Source organism: Heloderma suspectum, chromosome 1 (assembly GCF_057233095.1).
Source record: "Heloderma suspectum isolate Gila_16-S chromosome 1, 16-S_ref, whole genome shotgun sequence".
NCBI classification, from domain to species: domain Eukaryota; kingdom Metazoa; phylum Chordata; class Lepidosauria; order Squamata; family Helodermatidae; genus Heloderma; species Heloderma suspectum.
In genome coordinates this window covers 22257920-22276927 of record NC_139458.1, presented here as the reverse complement: position 1 = coordinate 22276927, position 19008 = coordinate 22257920, and the positions used below count along the sequence as shown (strand labels likewise).

Below are 19008 nucleotides of genomic sequence, written 5' to 3'. Positions count from 1 at the left end.
CGCTCCAGGAAACAAGGCTTCGCACTACACTTACTTATTAGCCAACCACTAGCTTCTTTACAAATGCAGATACTAGGAAACTCTCAGACTGCAGTGGAACAGCTAATCCACACATCTACAGGTATCAATAGAGGAGACAAAGTGGAAATTAGAGAAGTTGCCAGCAGTGTGGGCATGAACTTCACAGCCAGACTTGCTTCGCAGGGATGCCCCTCCCTTACGGTGGCTCCCTCCTACTTTGGCTTCCATGAGTGGCCAACCTGGCAGAGCGTCTGAGCCCTGCCCCCAATTTTCCCCGCTTCACTCTGCGACAGACCCTAGCATCCCTCAAGTCATGCCCCTTGCCCTCCTCCTCCTACTCCGAAACTTGAATCCTCATGTAGAGGAATGGGGGAGCCATTCAGGCTGGGCCATCTGTGTGTCAAGGTCTTGGGAAGAAAGTCTTGCCGTACCTGAGCTCACTAGGGCGGGTGCCTCCCTGCTGTTCTGGCTGTTCCCATTCTGAATCTGAGCTGCCATAAATCTCTGCACACTCAGATTCATTCTGGACAGGGCCTCTATTGGCATTTGGTTGAACCTTTCCTTTTCAAATTGTCTCCCCATCCTTAGATGGAAGTCAGGAGATGTATGTGAATGTTGTGACTGCTATTCCCTTCATCCACTTACACCAGGGCTCAGGAACCTTTTTTCTCTTGAGAGCCACATTCCTTCAGGGGCTGCAAACCAGTGGTGGCCAAGGACAGAACTAAAATGGGTGGGTCCTCCCCTTTTCTCTTTTCCTTCCACCTCCTCTTTCTCTCTCTTTTTCTGACACCTGTTCTCCTCCCTTTCCCCCTCTCATTTTATGGTTATTTATAATGGATCTCTTATCACTAGGGATGTATGGATTTTGTCCAGTCCATCCCATCTGTGTTTTGCACATTGTCAGCTGTCTTTCGTGCTGTCATTTGCTCATTGACAGAATTGTATTTTTTTTAACTAGAATTTCATTCCACTTGTGCTAATTCACTTGGACTTGCACAAATGCGCTGATCTGCATTAGTAAATGCACATTAGCACTGATTCATATGAACTAATGCAGATTAGAGTATTTGCACAGCTGCTCATTAGCACAGATCCCACCCACCCAGTGAAAAATGGTCCACAACTCCATGAAATCTGCATGACTTGGAAAATGCTGGTCCGCTGCAGAATCTGTGGGTTGGAGTCATAGAAATCCAAGCTCATTAGAATCCCTTGCAGATTTCTCTGACATCTCTACTCATCACACCTACTAGTGTGCTATTATTTTAAAGCAACGGACGAGTTTTCAGTCTGAATCAACTCAAAAGGAGAATAAAATCAATTTTGCCTTAACCTTTGAAATTTCACCCCACAAGAGGTGAGCAGAGTCGGTAGCTTGCTATTAAATACTCTATACTATCATCCATGGCAGAATGGAAGGAAAATTACTTGTCTAGATGAAAAACTTATATCACTTCTGAAATGTGACTAGAGTTACAACTTCATAATTAAATTGGAATTGAGATGTGATTAACCTTTGATGCATTAAAAGAGCCTCAGAGAAATCCACACTCTTAGATATACGTAGTGGTATAATAAAACCCTGAATTCTTGGACAGAATATTTCCTGCTAAAGGTTGTTCATGCACACACAGTGTTGATTTCATAGTTCTCCATGACATGTACTATAGTCAAATAATATAACAATCTGGTTTGAAACTTGGAGAAGACTGGGTGGAACTAAGAAACTTATATTAGGCTGTTCCCAGAGGTTGTGTATCAGCAGTACACCCAATTTCCCACTTTATCAGGATTTGCATTCAAGCAAATGCACGTAGAAGCCCCCTTCAGATCTTCCTGCTCAATAGAAGAAGGTCGGGGTCAGAGAGGGCAGGGCCTGTGCGGCAGGGCCAGCATTGAATAACTCCTGAACAGAGCTAGGGTCATTTCAGCACCCCCAAAAGTCCTATCACCCATTGCCAGGCCAGTGCATAAGAACATAAGTAGGGCCATGCTGAATCAGACCATGGGTCTATCTCGTCCAACATTCTCTTCACACAATGGGAAACCCACAAATAGGACATGAGGGCAACAGCACCATCCTGCTCATGTTCCCCAGCAACTGGTGTACATAGGCATACTGCCTCTGATATTGGAGGTAGCATAGAGCCATCAGGACTAGTAGCCCTTGATAGCCTTCTCCTCCATGAATTTATCCAACCCCCTTTTAAAGCTATCCAAATTGGCAGCCATCACTACATCCTGTGGTAGTGAAATCCATAGTTTGAGTATCCACTGTGTGAAGAAGTACTTCCTTTTATCTCTCTTGAATCTCCCACTAACCAGCTTCATGGGATGACCCCATAGGGTTCTAGTATTATGAAAGAGGGAGAAAAATGTCTCCTTATCCCCTTTCTCCACACCATGCACAATTTTGTACACCTCTATCATGTCTCCCCTTGGTTGCCTTTTTTCTATGTTAAACAATCCCAGATGATGTAACCTTTCCTCATAGGGGAGTTGCTCCAGCCCCTTGATCATTTTAGTTGCTCATTTCTGTGCTTTTTCCAGCTCTACAATATACTTTAGGTACAGTGACCAAAACTGTACAAAACTTTACAGTATTAAAGTACCTTTGTACTAGTGTACAAAGCCCTAAACAACTTGGGACCAAGATACCTGAGAGAGTGCCTCCTTCCTTACCAACCTGCCTAGTCACTGAGGTCATCAGAGGGCATGTTCCTAGTGGTTCCACATGGACCCATGGCCCAGTTGGAGTCTATCAGGAAAAGAGCCTTCAGTGTGGTGGCCCCCTTCTTGTGGAACTCCCTGCCTTTCGAGGTCAGGCAAGCACCAACGTTATGTTCCTTCCGGCGCCCCTGAAGACATTGTTATTTTGAGAGGCCTTCCTTGCATGACCAGCTGAGGTTTATTAAATTCGACCTTATCAGAAATTGTCTTTTTTAAAATGTTTTAAACTGTTTTGACGTAGTGTTTTATTCTTTTATCGTTGCTGTTCACCACTCCAAAATCTTATGATGTGGAGCAGTATATAAATAGTGTAAATAAATAAACTTCCAATCTAATGGGGGTCTTGTCACATATGTAGTGCTAGTTATTATTTGGCACAGATCTACAGTTGACATGGAGGCTGTGAAGTCCTGAGCTCGCCCCAAACAAAATGCATAGAAAAATGTGTATATTAGCGCAAAGTGCACACAAAAATGCTGGTGAAAATAATATCCCAAAACGCATTACATTAGAAAGATTGCTTACCAAAATGTGTATATTGGGCAGAACTGTGTCCAATAATGCATGTATTTGGAAAATGTACTCAAAAATGCCTACAAACTTTCATGCAAACTTTTTTTTTAATCTCAAGGTTCAGGATGAACTGAACTTAAAAACGGAAAAATGAGAAACAGAGAGAAACCAATACTGAGAGATTTGTCCATCCCTAATTCTCCATCACCCTCGAAAATCAGGATCAATGTTATACTGAAGGAAGTTTATGCCTGTATTGTTTACGCTTGTTCTGTTTGTGGGTTGTTGCAAGCAATTTTTAATAAACAATTATATTACAGCTTTGGGAAAGCATTTCTGGAATGGGACAAAGTCAAAGATCATCCCCAGTCTGTGCCATTAATGGTGGCCTACATTAACAACTTCCATGACTTGAGGTAAGCTTGCGTTTTGAATCCTGTTTTCAAAGAGGAGATGTTTGTCTGCCTATTTGTTTATTACATGCTGCCCGATAGCCAAAGCTCTGTGTTGGACAGATTCCACTAGGGTTTCGTTCAGGTGGCAATTGACTGTGTCCTTTTTTGAGTGTAGAATGCACTTCAGGGATGTTGTTGCAGGGATATCACATTCACCCAGGACTCAAACAGTGCTCCTTGTTGCTGGAAAAATCAAGGCTGCAACGCTTGATTAAGCAACCAGTTAAATGAATTGCTCATAAATCATTTGAGCGATTGAGCAGTCAGTGCCCCTGATTAATTGGGCAGCAGACTTTTCTTTCCTTCTTTTTTTTTTTTAATTGTTTAAAGAAAAACATGCACAAGTAGTTACAAAACTGCAGATTAGAAGACCCACCTTAGAAGAGGCTCTCACAGACCAGGGAATGCCTCTTTATAAGATGGTGTCTGCTGCAATACACATGTGCGTCACCTAAAAACAAATAAAGTGTTTGGACCCCACCCCCAGAGTCATGGTTTCACTCACGTGTGCATGTATGCAAATTTAATGGATTAATTAATTAATTCTGATTTCTTGGTCCTCCCTGCAACGGCTATTGACTCTCATTTCTTAGCCCTCCCTGCAACAGCCTTTGCTGAGGAGACTGTGGCTGTACCAGTGTTATGGGAACCTATTAAAGTCAAGTGATGACTAATACATGTTTCCCCTGCATAATCTGCTATCTTGTGATTTCTTTTTAATAAGCAGCTTTAATTATTTGTGTAGATGAAGCTGTGCGTGACCCTGGCAGTAACTCTAGAGCTCAGCACCTACTTGCAAGGAAGTTGCTATGCCTGCTGTGGTGACCATCAAGCTACGTGGCTTCCTTCCAAGGAAATGAGCTTGTAGGGAAAGGACCTCAGGCCTGTCACAATGAATGGCATGCAAGCAGACGCTTTCCCAGGCTCCTCCACTTCTCTCCTTTGCATCCTGTCCAGCAAGACGTCCAGGGCTCTCTGTATGCTTCAGGCTTTTGTTTGAGCAAAACTGTGGAATCCACTTCCACCAAATGTGGTTATGGCTCACCAACATATTTATTTATTTATTCGTTCATAGTATTTTTATCCCACTCCTCAGCCCCCTTCCCCCCACCCCCGAGGCTCCTGGATCAACCCACAATCAATCTGCAAAAAAAACAGCCCCTGCTCACAGGATTATCATTTAAAAAGACACAAGGAAAAAGGGATGGGGAGGGAAGAGGAAGAAACAAGTAGCAGGTGGAACGGCCCTGCTTCTCCTCTCATCTCCTGGGGGACAGTTGAACGGGAGCAGCCTGCTCCTGTCTCCTTCACTCCTGCTTCTTTCCAACAGAGCAGTTGATGTCAGTTAGCCCTGGGGGGTCAGGTGGAGAGAAGAGTCCAAAAGGAGAAGGCCTTGATGTTAAAAGATGTTAGAGCAATATGACAATGGAACCTTACCTAGGGAGGTAGTGGGCTCTCCCACGCTGGAGGCATTCAAGACGAGGCTGCTGGACAGCCATCTGTCGGGGATGCTCTGACTTGGATTCCTGCGTTGAGCAGGGGGTTGGACTCGATGGCCTTGTAGGCCCCTTCCAGCCCTACTATTCTATGATTCTGTGATTCTAAAAGCTATCAAGACTGGATTTCTGCAATGCACTCGATGTGGGCCACCCTTGAGGCTGGTCTGGAAGCTGCAGCTAGTGCAGAATGAGGCTGCTTGGCATGTAACACTCTGCTGAAGGCTCTGTACTGGCTGCCCATCTGTTTCCAGGCCTGGTTTAAAGTTCTTGTTCTGGTCTATAAAGCCCTGAACAACTTGAGACAAGGTTACTTGAGGACATGTCTTCTCCCTTATCATCCTGCCCGATCACTGAGGTCTTCTGAAGAGGTGCCCCTGGTCGTACCACATGAGTTGGAGATCCATGGAAACCACCAGGAGAAGAGCCTTTAGTGTCATAGAATCATGGAATAGTAGGGTTGCAAGGAGCCTATAAGACCATCGAGTCCGACCCCCTGCTCAATGCAGGAATCCAAGTCAAAGCATCCCTGACAGATGGCTGTCCAGCTTCATCTTGAGTGCCTCCAGTGTGGGAGAGCCCACCACCTCCCTAGGTGTCGCGGTGGCTCTGGCCCTATGGAACACCCTTCTAAGTGAGTTCAGACATGCACCTACACTGCTTTGCTTTTGGCATTGCTGAAGGCTTTTCAGGCAATCATTTCTTGACTGATGAGTAATCGCCAGCCACTGTTCTATTGGTCTGTTTGCTTTTACTATACATTTTTTATATTTAGGGTTTTAATTTATTGTACACCATTGCAGTATCTCTCAGTGTGGAGCAGTTTGTAATTGTTATTAAAAAAATTTAAGGGATCAGACAAATTCATGCAGTATAGGACTATTGCGGCACACTCCTATACACCTTTAGACAGAAAAAAAGTCCTACAATTCCCAGCATGCTCCAGCCAGCCATGCTGGGAGTTGTGGGACTTTTTTCATCTAGACCTGCATAGAACTGCATCCTTCGTGGCTACTGATCATGATACTAGTCCAAAATGAGAGGCAGCATGCCTAGGTAGACCAGAACAGTGGGAGAGGGCTATTGCCATCGTGTCCTGCTTATGCTTCTGGCCGGCCACTGTAGGAAAGGAGATGTTGGACTAGGCAGGCCTTTGGTCTGATCCAGCAGGGCTCTTCTTGTGTTCTAATGGAACATATAACTCCCCTCTCACCCACGCTGCCAGTTTGAATCACAAAGCCTCTTCTTGGCACAACATGGTAGAGATAATGCAGACACAGCAGATTATTCACAGTGTGCTGTTCAGAGGTGCAGCTGGGGGGAGAGCCCCTCCAGGTAGACATTCCTGAGAGTGATAGTGACCCTGGCAGGGAGAGGGAGGTACAACAGCAGTTTCTGGATGCTAGGCACCGGCGCAGTGTCAAACGGGAGATGCCAGGCGCTGAGAGGAGGTCAGCCCGCTTGGCGCGATGGCAACAGCGGCGCCCCGACGCCCCATGGGAAAGGGGTGGACTCTCTCCTCCTAGCCCATAAGTACAGAGGTTTCTCACCTTCCCCTCCAAATGGAGATCAACTGATTCCTAAGGTGAGAACCCCCGAGTAGGCAGCTCTCTTAATTCGTAGGCTCGTAGGCTCAAGCAATTAGCATCTGTAAGTGTCATTAGGTTGAATGGGAATAAAGCCTTGGAAAAGAGCTCTACTGTCTGCATGTTGATTCTGGCTACCTGAGGATTTCAGAAGGCGGCAGGGGTGACCTCCCGACACTGGGGAACAACAGCAGCACTGTGGTGCACCCTCATGTTCTGCTTGTGGGCCTCTGATAGGCATCTGGTCAGCCACTGTGGGAACAGGATGCTAGACTAGATAAGCTTTGGTCTGGTCCAGTAGGGTTTTTCTTATGTTGTTACGTTATTTCTTTTTTTATATAGGGTTACTAGTTTAGTAGATCATGGGAATGCTGTGGACATAGTATGCTGTGGACATATGATTTAAGCAAAGCAATTGACAAGTTTTCCCATGATATCCTTGTTGACAAGATGGTAAAATGTGGGTTGGACAATATTACATTTATTTATTTATCTATTTGTTTAATAGGTTTATATACTACTGACCCTATCCCAAAACACCTCTAAGCGGTTTACAAACAAAAAATTAAATACATTAAGGGCGCAGAAGGTGACCGCCTATCCATTGCAGGGCAGGAGAAGCACAGAGGGGATCATTCCCTCCATGCCTCTCCTGCCCTGCATTTGCAGCTAGACAGCTGATTTCAGTTGTCTAGCCTTGGGACGGCGGAGAAGGGGAAGAGGCTGCCAGACGACATAGGATGTGTCGTACCGGCATTTCTGCCTTCCTCACCCTGGAACGCCCCCTGGAACGCCCTGTTTTGGCTACTCTGCACTCCTCTTCCGAGCGCGGAGTGCGGGGCTGTTCCGTGCTACCTGTGAGGCAGCGCGGAAGGGGGGAAGGTCAGTTCCTGGAAAACAAGATATCCTATGGCCATCTAGCCGCTGACTAGCGGCCATAGGATTGCTCCCTAAAATACTCTGAGGATCCACAGCACCTACTGGATAATACGCCAAAAAGAGATGTTATTTTCATTACAGGAGACTGGAATGCTAAGGTGGGTAGTCAAACGACACCTGGAATTACAGGCAAGCATGGTCTGGGAGAACAAAATGAAGCGGGACATAGGCTGATAGAATTTTGCAAAGACAACTCACTGTGCATAACAAACACTCTCTTCCAACAACCTAAAAGACGACTTTATACATGGACTTCACCAGATGGTTGACACCGAAATCAGATTGACTACATCCTTTGTAGCCAAAGGTGGCAGACATCTATACAGTTGGTAAAAACAAGACCTGGAGCTGACTGTAGTTCAGATCACGAACTTCTTATTGCACAATTTAGAATCAGACTAAAGAGAATAGGGAAGACCCACAGGTCAGTTAGATATGAGCTCACTAATATTCCTAATGAATATGCAGTGGAGGTGAAGAATAGATTTAAGGGACTAGATTTAGTAGACAGGGTCCTGGAAGAACTACGGACAGAGGTTTGCAACATTGTTCAGGAGGCAGCAACAAAAAACATCCCAAAGAAAAAGAAAACCAAGAAGGCAAGATGGCTGTCTGCTGAGACACTGGAAGTAGCCCAAGAAAGAAGGAAAGCAAAAGGCAACAGTGAAAGGGGGAGATATGCCCAATTAAATACAAAATTCCAGAGGGTAGCCAGAAGAGATAAGGAATTTTTTTAAACAAGCAATGCACGGAAGTGGAAGAAGATAATAGAATAGGAAGGACAAGAGACCTCTTCCAGAAAATTAGAAACATCGGAGGTAAATTCCAGGCAAAAATGGGTATGATCAAAAACAAAGATGGTAAGGACCTAACAGAAGCGAAAGAGATCAAGAAAAGGTGGCAAGAGTATACGGAAGATGTGTATAGGAAGGATAATAATATCGAGGATAGATTTGATGGTGCGGTCAGTGAGCTAGAGCCAGACATCCTGAAGAGTGAGGTTGAATGGGCCTTAAGAAGCATTGCTAATAGCAAGGCAGCAGGAGATGACAGTATCCCAGCTGAACTGTTTAAAATCTTGCAAGGTGATGCATGCCATATGCCAGCAAATTTGGAAAACACAAGAATGGCCATCAGATTGGAAAAGATCAACTTATATCCCCATACCAAAAAAGGGAAACACTAAAGAATGTTCAAACTATCGAACAGTGGCACTTATTTCACATGCCAGTAAGGTAATGCTCAAGATCTTGCAAGGTAGACTCCAGAAATTCACGGAACAAGAATTGCCACATGTACAAGCTGGGTTTAGAAAAGGCAGAGGAACTAGAGACCAACTTGCCAATATCCGCTGGATAATGGAGAAAGCCAGGGAGTTTCAGAAAAACATCTATTTCTGTTTCATTGACTATTCTAAAGCCTTTGACTGTGTGGATCATAACAAACTGTGGCAAGTTCTTGGTGGTATGGGGATACCAAGTCATCTTGTCTGCCTCCTGAGGAATCTGTATAACGACCAAGTAGCAACGGTAAGAACACACCATGGAACAATGGACTGGTTTAAGATTGGGAAAGGAGTACGGCAGGGTTGTATACTCTCACCCTGCCTATTCAACCTGTACGCAGAACTCATCATGCGACGTGCTGGGCTTGATGAAGCCAAGGCTGGAGTCAAAATTGCTGGAAGAAACATTAACAATCTCAGATATGCAGATGATACCACTTTGATGGCTGAAAGCGAGGAGGAGCTGAGGAACCTTATGATGAAGGTGAAAGAAGAAAGTGCAAAAGCTGGGTTGCAGTTAAACCTCAAAAAAACCAAGATTATGGCAACCAGCTTGATTGATAACTGGCAAGTAGAGGGAGAAAACATGGAGGCAGTGACAGACTTTGTCTTTCTAAGCGCAAAGATTACTGCAGACGCTGACTGCAGCCAGGAAATCAGAAGACGTTTACTTCTTGGGAGGAGAGCAATGACAAATCTTGATAAAATAGTGAAGAGCAGAGACATCACACTGACAACAAAGGTCCGCATAGTTAAAGCAATGGTATTCCCCGTAGTAGCCTATGGCTGCGAGAGCTGGACCATAAGGAAGGCTGAGTGAAGGAAGATAGATGCTTTTGAACTGTGGTGTTGGAGGAAAATTCTGAGAGTGCCTTGGACTGCAAGAAGATCAAACTAGTTCATACTCCAGGAAATAAAGCCAGACTGCACACTTGAGGGAATGATATTAAAGGCAAAACTGAAGTACTTTGGCCACATAATGATGAGAAGACAGGATACCCTGGAGAAGATGCTGATGCTAGGGAAAGTGGAAGGCAAAAGGAAGAGGGGCCAACCAAGGGCAAGATGGATGGATGATATTCTGGAGGTGATGGACTCAACCTTGGGGGAGCTGGGGGTGGTGACGGCCAACAGGAAGCTCTGGCGTGGGCTGGTCCATGAAGTCACAAAGAGTCAGAAGCGACTGAACAAATAAACAACAACAAACAATTAAAATATATAATAATTGCTAAAACATTCATCTAAAATATTAATCAAAACATTGAAACCAATCAAAACCATGCAGCACCAGACTTACAAACTGGGCAGCACACTCACCCAAGGAAAACCTGGGTAAAAAATGGGTCTTTAATTGCCGCCGAAAGCATGCTACAGTTGGCATCTCCCTCAGGTGGATCCACAGCTGGTTGAGCCACCATACTTAATGAATGGTAATTAATGACTTGGATTAAGATTCAAATGAATCTGAACAAGCTGGGACACTGGGCTGAAATTCAACAAAGATAAATGTAAAGTCTTGCATTTAAATATTAAAAAAAACAACCCAACCAAAGGCACGAGTATAGAATGGGAGAGACCTGTTTTGACACCACATGTGAAAAGGACCCAGATGGGTCACAAGCTGCATATGAAGCACCACATTTTAAGAAGGATATTGACAAACTAGAGAGCATCTAGAGAAGAGCAACCAGGATGGTGAGGGGTCTGGAAACCAAATCCTATGAGGAATGGTTGAAAGATCTGTGAAGAAGAAGAAGAAGAAGAAGAAGAAGAAGAAGAAGAAGAAGAAGAGCATTTCTATACTGCCCAATAGCTGAAGCTCTCTGGGTGATTTACAACAATTCATAAGACAATAAAATACAGTATAAAATACAGCATGAAATTTAAACATACAAAAGTTAAAACAATTTAGACAGACTAAAACAGTTTCAATGCAACACTAGATCTGTTTAAACGACTGGTATCAATGCCCCATCATATGCCTTTAAATGCCTGGAGGACAGTCTTAACCTGGTGCCGAAAAGACAACAGTATTTGACGTGGAGAAGACAAGATTATGGGGAGACATGATAGCAGTCTTCAAATATCTGAATGTGGAAGATGGAGCAGAGTTGTTTTCTGTTGCTCCAGAGGACAGGACTAGATGTATGAAAATGCCATTGACCTGTGAGTAGAAAGTGCAGGGAAGCAGATTTTGGTAAAACAACAGGAGAAACTTTCGAACACTGAGAGCTGTTCAGCAATGGAACGGGCTGCCTAAGGAGACAGTGGCCTGTCTTTCACTGGCGGTATTGAAGCAGAGGCTGGACGGCCATCTCTCAGGGATTCATTGCAGAGCCTGAATTGAACAGGGGCTTTTACTTAGATGATCTCCAGGGTCCTTTCCAACTCTATGATTCTAAAGCTATCTTCAGAGCCAGTTGGGAACCTTCCCCCCACATACATGGTGCTCGGCTTGCAGAAAACACTGACCCAGTTGCAGTAAATGCACCATAGCTGCCCTACGTTGCTGCTCGTTGGGCTTTGTTTTCAGAATTCATCGTACACACTAACTTTATACCACCTCTAGATGGCATGGTATCTCCAATAATTAGCAAGATGGGAAAGGGAATAAGGGGGGGAGGGGGAGCTTCTTACTAGCATATTTTTCCTGAGAACAAATCCAAGCAGGCAGTGCTTTAAAAATATCTAAGTCTTTTGCAAATCTTGAACGTTCTCCTTTAAAGATTGGTACTAGCAGTAGCATGCAGGGTGCATTTCCACTCCAAACATGGTATATGTCTATGCAATGGCTGCACCGAATGGCTCTTTTGCCATCCTTCGTGTACACACATGCATGCTGCTTCAACCCCTGGGGGTCCCCTGCCAGTCCATATGGTCAGGATGTGTATGTACCATTCAACAGGGCTGCATACAGTGGGGTCTTGGTCTGCCACCAGTGGGCAGTGGCCAAGGAGTGAGGCAGAGAAAAAGAGGTGATCTGGCAATCACCTGTACCACAACCACACAGCACAGACCTCTAGTGGCCTCTGGTGGACTGTCCAAACTAGCACAGTCCGAATGGATCAGGAATATAGAAAGCTGTCTTACAAAGAACGAAACCACTGGTCCATCTAACTCAGTGTTGCATACTCTGACTGGCAGTGGCTCTCTGCAGTTTCAGATGGGGCTGTTTCCCAGCCTTACCTGGAGATGCCAGGGAGTGAAGCTGGGACCTTCTCCATACAAAGCAGCTTCTCCCAGAGGCATTGCCTGGAACTTAAAAGATTTGGGCCCCAGGCCCAGAGGACACAAAACTGCATAAAGGTTTCATATGCTAATTTATATCTACATATGCACACTTAGAAATACTTATTAGGATCCATTTATGTTTCACAGAAGACCAAGCCCGCCAATTAATTTCTCAGTGAAATCACCTCAAATAAAATAAATGCTTCACTTAATCTGCACCCCATCCCCGATCATCCCAAATCTCTTACTGCCCCTTTCCCTCTTTTATCCCCCACCCCCTTTTTTGACTTTCCCACTTGGAGGGAAAGTGCCTCCAGCTCATGCAATGAAGTTAGAAGAAAAGCTGCCATTAACACCAATGGAAGTCTTCCTCCTAAGCTCAGTTGCCATGTGTGTGTGTGGGGGTGATCCATCATGTGGGGAGGGGAGAGTTAACCCTTCCCTCCCCTGTTGCAATCTCCCTTAAAAATCACCCCCTGCATGGCAATTAAGCGAAGAAAGAAATCGTCCATTGGCAACAACCGACACGCAGGACTCTGGGGAATAGCTTCAGGGCCAGGGCTCCATGGGCCCAGGTCTAGTGATGCCTATGACTCTAGTGCTGAGCTCTAGTCCTTTCCATTGTCAGCTTTGTAGTGGCAGCCCGTCCATGCACAGACTGATCCCTCCTCCACTGCAGTGGCAGCTGAATATCACAGAGCACGCCACTGCAGGATCACAGCAGTCTGTGCAGTTCCTTCTGCTGGTTTCTCATAGAAAGCACACGCACATCCCAGGGCAGTAATACTTCCCAGTAGTACTTCCCATGCTTCTGGTTGTGTATTACAGCAGTCAGCTGAGTGACAACCCTGGGCAGCTGCTACTTAGTCTTGGGCTCTTAACCAAGTAACTTCCAAATGGTGGTTTAGGACTCTCGAAGTGTTACAGCAATAGGCTATTTTAGGGCAGGCCTAGACATTATGGGGTTCCCAACCCAGTGTTCGTTTCTTAAAACTGACGTGGGGTGAGCAAGGGGGAATAATTGGTGTGTAGGAAGAGAGTACTTAACCCTTCCTCTGCCTGCTGTTTCTCCCCTGCAATTCCCCCCCCCCCCCAACACACACACACACTATTTTTCCCTTTTTTTTTTCCTCAGCTGACTCTGGAATCAGAAATATGCCCAGCCAGAGCAAAAACAACCCGGAGATTAGGGGCTAGAGAGGGCAAAATGAAAGGGTGGGGAAAGGATTAAGCACTGTCATAAGAAGATAAGAACACCAGAAGAGCCCTGCTGGTTCAGACCAAGGATCCGTCTAGTCCAGCAGTCAGTTCACACAGTGGCCAACCAGCTGTCGACCGGGAACCTCCAAGCAGGACACAAGTGCAACAGCACCTTCCCACCCAAGTTCTCCAACAACTGGTGTACATATGCTCACTGCCTCTGGTACTGGAGGTGGCACATAGCCATCTCACCCACCAATTCTCTCCTACAAATGCCCTATTGACATTGTTTACCATTAATTGGCAAACACATATTTGGGAAACAGAAGGTTGCTGATGTAATGTGCAGTTACAGGAATAGTCAGAATGTCTGGAAATCTCTGGATTAGCTTCCACAGACTGTGGGCTTTTCTGCATGAGTCTTTTAACCATTAGCAACCTGCCTGGTCACTGAGGTCATTGGAGGATTTCTTCCTGGTGGTTCCACATGGACCTATGGCCTGACTGGAGTCCACCAGGAGAAAAGCCTTCAGTGTGGTGGCCCGCTTCATGTGGAATTCCCTGCCTCTGGAGGTCAGCCAGGCACCAAAACTGCATTGTTTCCTGCACCTCCGGAAAACAGCACTGTTCCAGGAGGCATTCCTTAATTGACCAGTTACGGTTTTTATTGGCATTGTGTTTTTAAACAAGTATAATGTTAATGTGGTGTTTTAATCTTTTAATTATTTTACTGTTTTATTTTTTTGTGTTCACCACACTAAAATCTGTTCTAGATATGAAACGGTATATAAATATTGTAATTAAATAAATAAATAACCCACCACTTTACCGAGGCTTCTGCTTCCCAATTCTTTGTGGGATTAAGATCGCCTCTTTTACACATTTTTCCCCAGCGTTTTTCTTTCTCTGCCTTTCTATATGTTCCATTACACAACCACTAAGTGGTGCTGTAGTATAGTGGAATTGCAGAAATACACGAGGGTTTCATGACACCATTCACTGATATACCAGACATTTCTCATTAGAAAAAATAAAAGCTAAATAAAATTGATGCAAAAATGGCAGAGGCCCTGGAGGAGGATGACATTGTGTCAAGCACACACAAACTACTATGAGTGAGGAATCCCAAGCACACAATAAATGCCTTGCATAAAAAGGCTCCATGTTATTCACTTCAGAAAATAAATCCTGTGAGATAAAAAGACATAGGAGAATAAAGGAGATGCCCACATCCTCTTGCATCTTCCTCTGATCATTTCCGTGGTTGATGCAGAATTAGCACAACATTGGCTCTTAAACAGGGTTAAGAGAATGAGAACAGGTTTCAAATCTAGGCTCATACCTATACCACATTTTTGTGAACCATGGTTAATGTAGGTGGAACGTAATGCTAAACCATGGTAGAAGAGGGTGAGGAAAATTGGTGCAATAGGAGGGGGCTGTGGGGTGGGTGAGGTCTGAACCCATAACCCTCTGAATCAGCTCCAATCCCTTAGCCTTGTAAAAGGCCAGTGTTATTGTCATGGACTCCGGGCTTGAACCTGGCTTCTACGGCAAAGCCTAGTGAACTGCCTCAGAACCCTTTTCAGGGCCAAACTGCACATTACGTTAGATGGTGCAGCGCGTAGCCCAGCCTGATGGTTCTATTTACTTTAGTGTTTAATCATTTTAATATTGTGAACCACTGAGAGATTTTATTAGATTCAGTGGTATATAAATGCCCCAAATAAATACATAAATAAATAAATAAATAGTGTAACTGTGCATGGTCCTGATTTGGATTGGGACCAGCACACTCTGGAAGGGGAGGATTAAATTTCCCCTACTGGTTTTCTCCAAAATTCCCTCCGGGGGAATTTTTTTTTTAAAAAAAAAAAGAGGGGAAAAACCCCTGCATTGACCCCATTCCAAAAAAAGAGAAAAAAATGTCCTTTAGCTCCAATTTCAGGAGGGAAATGTGTGGGAGAAAATCCAAATCCGAACCATGCACAGTTACGCTAGAGTAAAATAAAAGATAAGCCTCAGCAACAGACCACACAATTAATGTAACGTGATGTTTGGCTCTCAGATAAAGATGGAACAGGGGTGTGGAAAATCAACACCTACACTGGCAAGACCATCTGAAGCCTCTCTGAAGTGGCCAAGGCTGTTACAAATAGTAGAGACCTGGCATTCTGCAGTAGCCTAATTAAGAATAGTACTGGCTGCTCACTATAGTTGAGGCCCCAGCTTTTCACTCGAGGCACTACACGTATGCAAGAGAAATACTATAACCAAAAGTTTGGAGCATATACCTTATACATCTCTAAGGGCAGCCTCTAAAGGGGTGTTGTGTGTGAGTGTGAGAGAGAGCAGTGGAGGCTGTTGGCTCTGATTTCGGTGAGGCAGTAAATCCACTATGGCTTTCAGTCAAAACCAGCCAGAAGTCTAAAGGAGCTATCCAAGATGCTGAACCTATTTGGGGATAGGATTCAGCACCTTAGATAGCTCCTTTAGCCTTCTGGCTGGTTCTGACTAAAACCCAACATGGATTCACTGCCCCACCAAAATCGGAGCCACCAGCCTCTACCGTGTGTGTGTGTTTGTGTGTGTGTGTGTGTGAGAGAGAGAGAGACAGAGAGAGAGAGAGAGAGACAGACAGAGAGAGAGAGAGAGAAAATCAAACATTCAGAAAGACAGAAGAGGGGCAGTCCCTGAAACCAGAGGGACTTTACCTATGTATGTGAGGAGTACGTCTGGGACAGGGACTGTGACAATATCCTGTGATCAATGCTTGATAAATAAATAAAAACGTACGTTGCTCTCAGGTTGGATCTCTATAATCTGCAAGGCACAGCCTACTTGGTGAAGGTGCTTGAGTAGGCCGCAAGCCCCCTGACAAAGCCTTTTAGGTCTGGATTTGGATACAATCTATCGGGAACAATTTGGGCTTCGCTGTGTATGGACTGCAAAGCTATGTGATGGTTATGGACATCTGCCCCAGTGGCTGAAGATGTTATTGCAGGCTTCAATCATGTGGACACATTTCAATTAATTAAAATTATTTAATGCATTTTAAAAATGAAACAACCCCAAGGCACACATCCCTAGGGTCCCCTTAGTATGCATGCCACGTTTTGGCTGTGTAGGTTTCACGGTTGTGGAGTTATGATGCAAACAGATGGACAGACAGGCGTGCATCCTCTTTTATTATTGTAGATCAGGCATGGGCAACACACAGCCTAGGCCACATGTGGCCCCTGCCTTCCCCCCTTCCGGTGTGGCCCCCACAGATCCCCACTCTTGCTGCGCCACCAAAATTCATGTAATCAAAAAACCCACTATGAAATGCTGCAGCGGCCGAATGTGGATTGTCTGTCATCTTTAAGGCACAATCTCCCTGGTTAAGCGGCTGTAGTAGGCTGTAAGTTCCATGAACATGCCTTTTAGGTCTGGATTTAGACACAGCCCTGCCTTGGCTTTGACAATTACTTTCGCGTCCATTCTTAAAGCTCCATGAACATGCCTTTTTATGTAGGGATGTATGAACCCCACTCACCGGTCCGGTTTGGGGTGTCCACAGGGGGGGGGAGGTGATCCGTCCCTCCCCCCGGAATCCTCTCCAGCCGGCTCCGCTCTGCAGCGAATCCGCAGAGCCGCCGGCCAGGCCTGTCCACAGCCAGACTTCCATCTGCTCTTTTCGTGATAGGCTACATAAATATTTACATAGCCTATCACAGCAAAAGCAGGGATGCAAATGGCGTCCACTATGCTGGACACCATTTGCGTCCACAGCCTGGCAGCGGACGGCTGCAGACTGAAGAGGACGGACCCAGACCCGGCTGATGGCAGGTTCTGTCCCGACAGAATTTTGCCGGGGGGGGGGGGAAGTAGTCCGTTCCGCCACGGACTCTGAGGGGGTCTGTGGCGGATTTCTCTGCCATCCCTACTTTTAGATCTCGATCGGATTTAGACACAGCCCCTGCCTTGGCTTCGACAATTACTTTTGCGTCAGTTCTTAAAGCTAATTATTAGTAACATTTGCATTTGTGTTGCACAAAGTATTAACTTTGTTAATAGTCAGAGTATTAACAGGAATGTCTTTAATCCCCTGAGATTTCACTGCCTTCCTCACCTCACCAAGAAGCCTGTACCTATTTCCATTAACTACTCCTTTTATTTCTAGCATATTTACTAAACTTTGCATGCTTAGACCAAAATTCTTTTCTCAGTTTTACTTCCTTATTCAAGTGTTCCCCCTGACATGCACATGACTACTTTGTTTCTCATGCCCTTTGATAACTATTTTATTTATGGTTTTTTGAAAATCATGGGGCCTTCCAGAGGGTGGGGGAACTACCTAGAGAGACAATAACAGAAAATAAATAAAACACCCCTTAGTTTATTGTGGGGAAATCAGCGCAATAAGAACATAAGGAAGTGTTAATTGAGCAGGCACTGGGTTCAAGTTTGAATGCTTCCACACAGGGAGAAAAATGGGGGAAAAAGAAAGCCTCTCTTCATTACAATTTTTTAAAATAAATTTACTAGAGAACAGACCAGGCTTCACATGGGTTGGAAGGAATAGCCCTTAGTTTGAGACAGCAAAACCTTCAAGCAAATGTACACAGCTGTCAGAGCTGGACACATTGTGTCTCCCTCGTCTCATTGAAGCCCCTGCCATGGTGTACCCCTGTAGTCCCTTAAATGAGGGATCATAGAATCATAGGGTTGAAAGGGGCCTACAAGACCATTGAGTCCAACCCCCTGCTCAATGCAGGAAGCCTGATTCCCAGGTGGTGTCCTATCCAAGTACTAACCAGGGCTGACCCTGCTTAGCTTCCAAGATCAGATGAGATCAACACACATAGATGACTCTGATGTGTCTGTCCAGTTCATTCTACTGAGGGAGGGCTGCCCCACAGCAGGGGGCAGGGGGCAGGCATATGGCATTGACTCTTGGGTTACTAATCGCCCCTGGCTTCAAACTGTACGGAGTGCAAAGCTATGTGCTGGTTAGGGAAGTCTGCCCATAGTGGCTGAAGACGTTACTGCAGGCTTCAACCACGTGGACACATTTAAATCCTTAAGATAGGCCCAGCCTATCTTAAGGAGCGCCTCCAGCAGCACCAGACAGGCCGCTTAACAAGATCAGCCTCGGATGGCCTTCTCTCTGTCCCATCAGCCAGGACAGCTAGACTGGTGGGGACGAGGGAGAGGGCCTTTTCTGTGGTGGCCCCCACTCTGTGGAACTCCCTCCCTAGGGAACTCCGTCATGCCCCCTCTTTAATGAGCTTCCGTCGTGCATTAAAAACGCTGTTGTTCAGGCAGGCGTTTGGGGTGGGTTAGGGTATTTTAGAAAATGTTTTTATTGTAGAATTTTATTGTTTTAAACTGTTTTTATTGTGTGTTGTACATCGCCCAGAGTGGCTGGGTGACCAGCCAGATGGGCGATTAATAAATTTAATAATAAAATAAATAAATAAAAAATCCATCAAAATTAATTAATGCATTTTAAAAACAAAATAACCCTGAGACACTCCCGTGTCTATGATCCCCATAGTATGCAT

At 45.1% G+C, this 19008-nt stretch overlaps 1 protein-coding gene across 1 annotated transcript in view; it reads left to right on the top strand.

Moving 5' to 3' along the window:
• EXOC3L4 (exocyst complex component 3 like 4) overlaps positions 1-19008 on the top strand; it is a 94049-nt gene that overhangs the window by 36945 nt on the left and 38096 nt on the right. The window contains exon 8 of the mRNA XM_084826658.1: positions 3588-3683. Within this exon, the coding sequence (XP_084682784.1) occupies positions 3588-3683 (96 nt within the window). The remainder of the gene's footprint in view (positions 1-3587; positions 3684-19008) is intronic.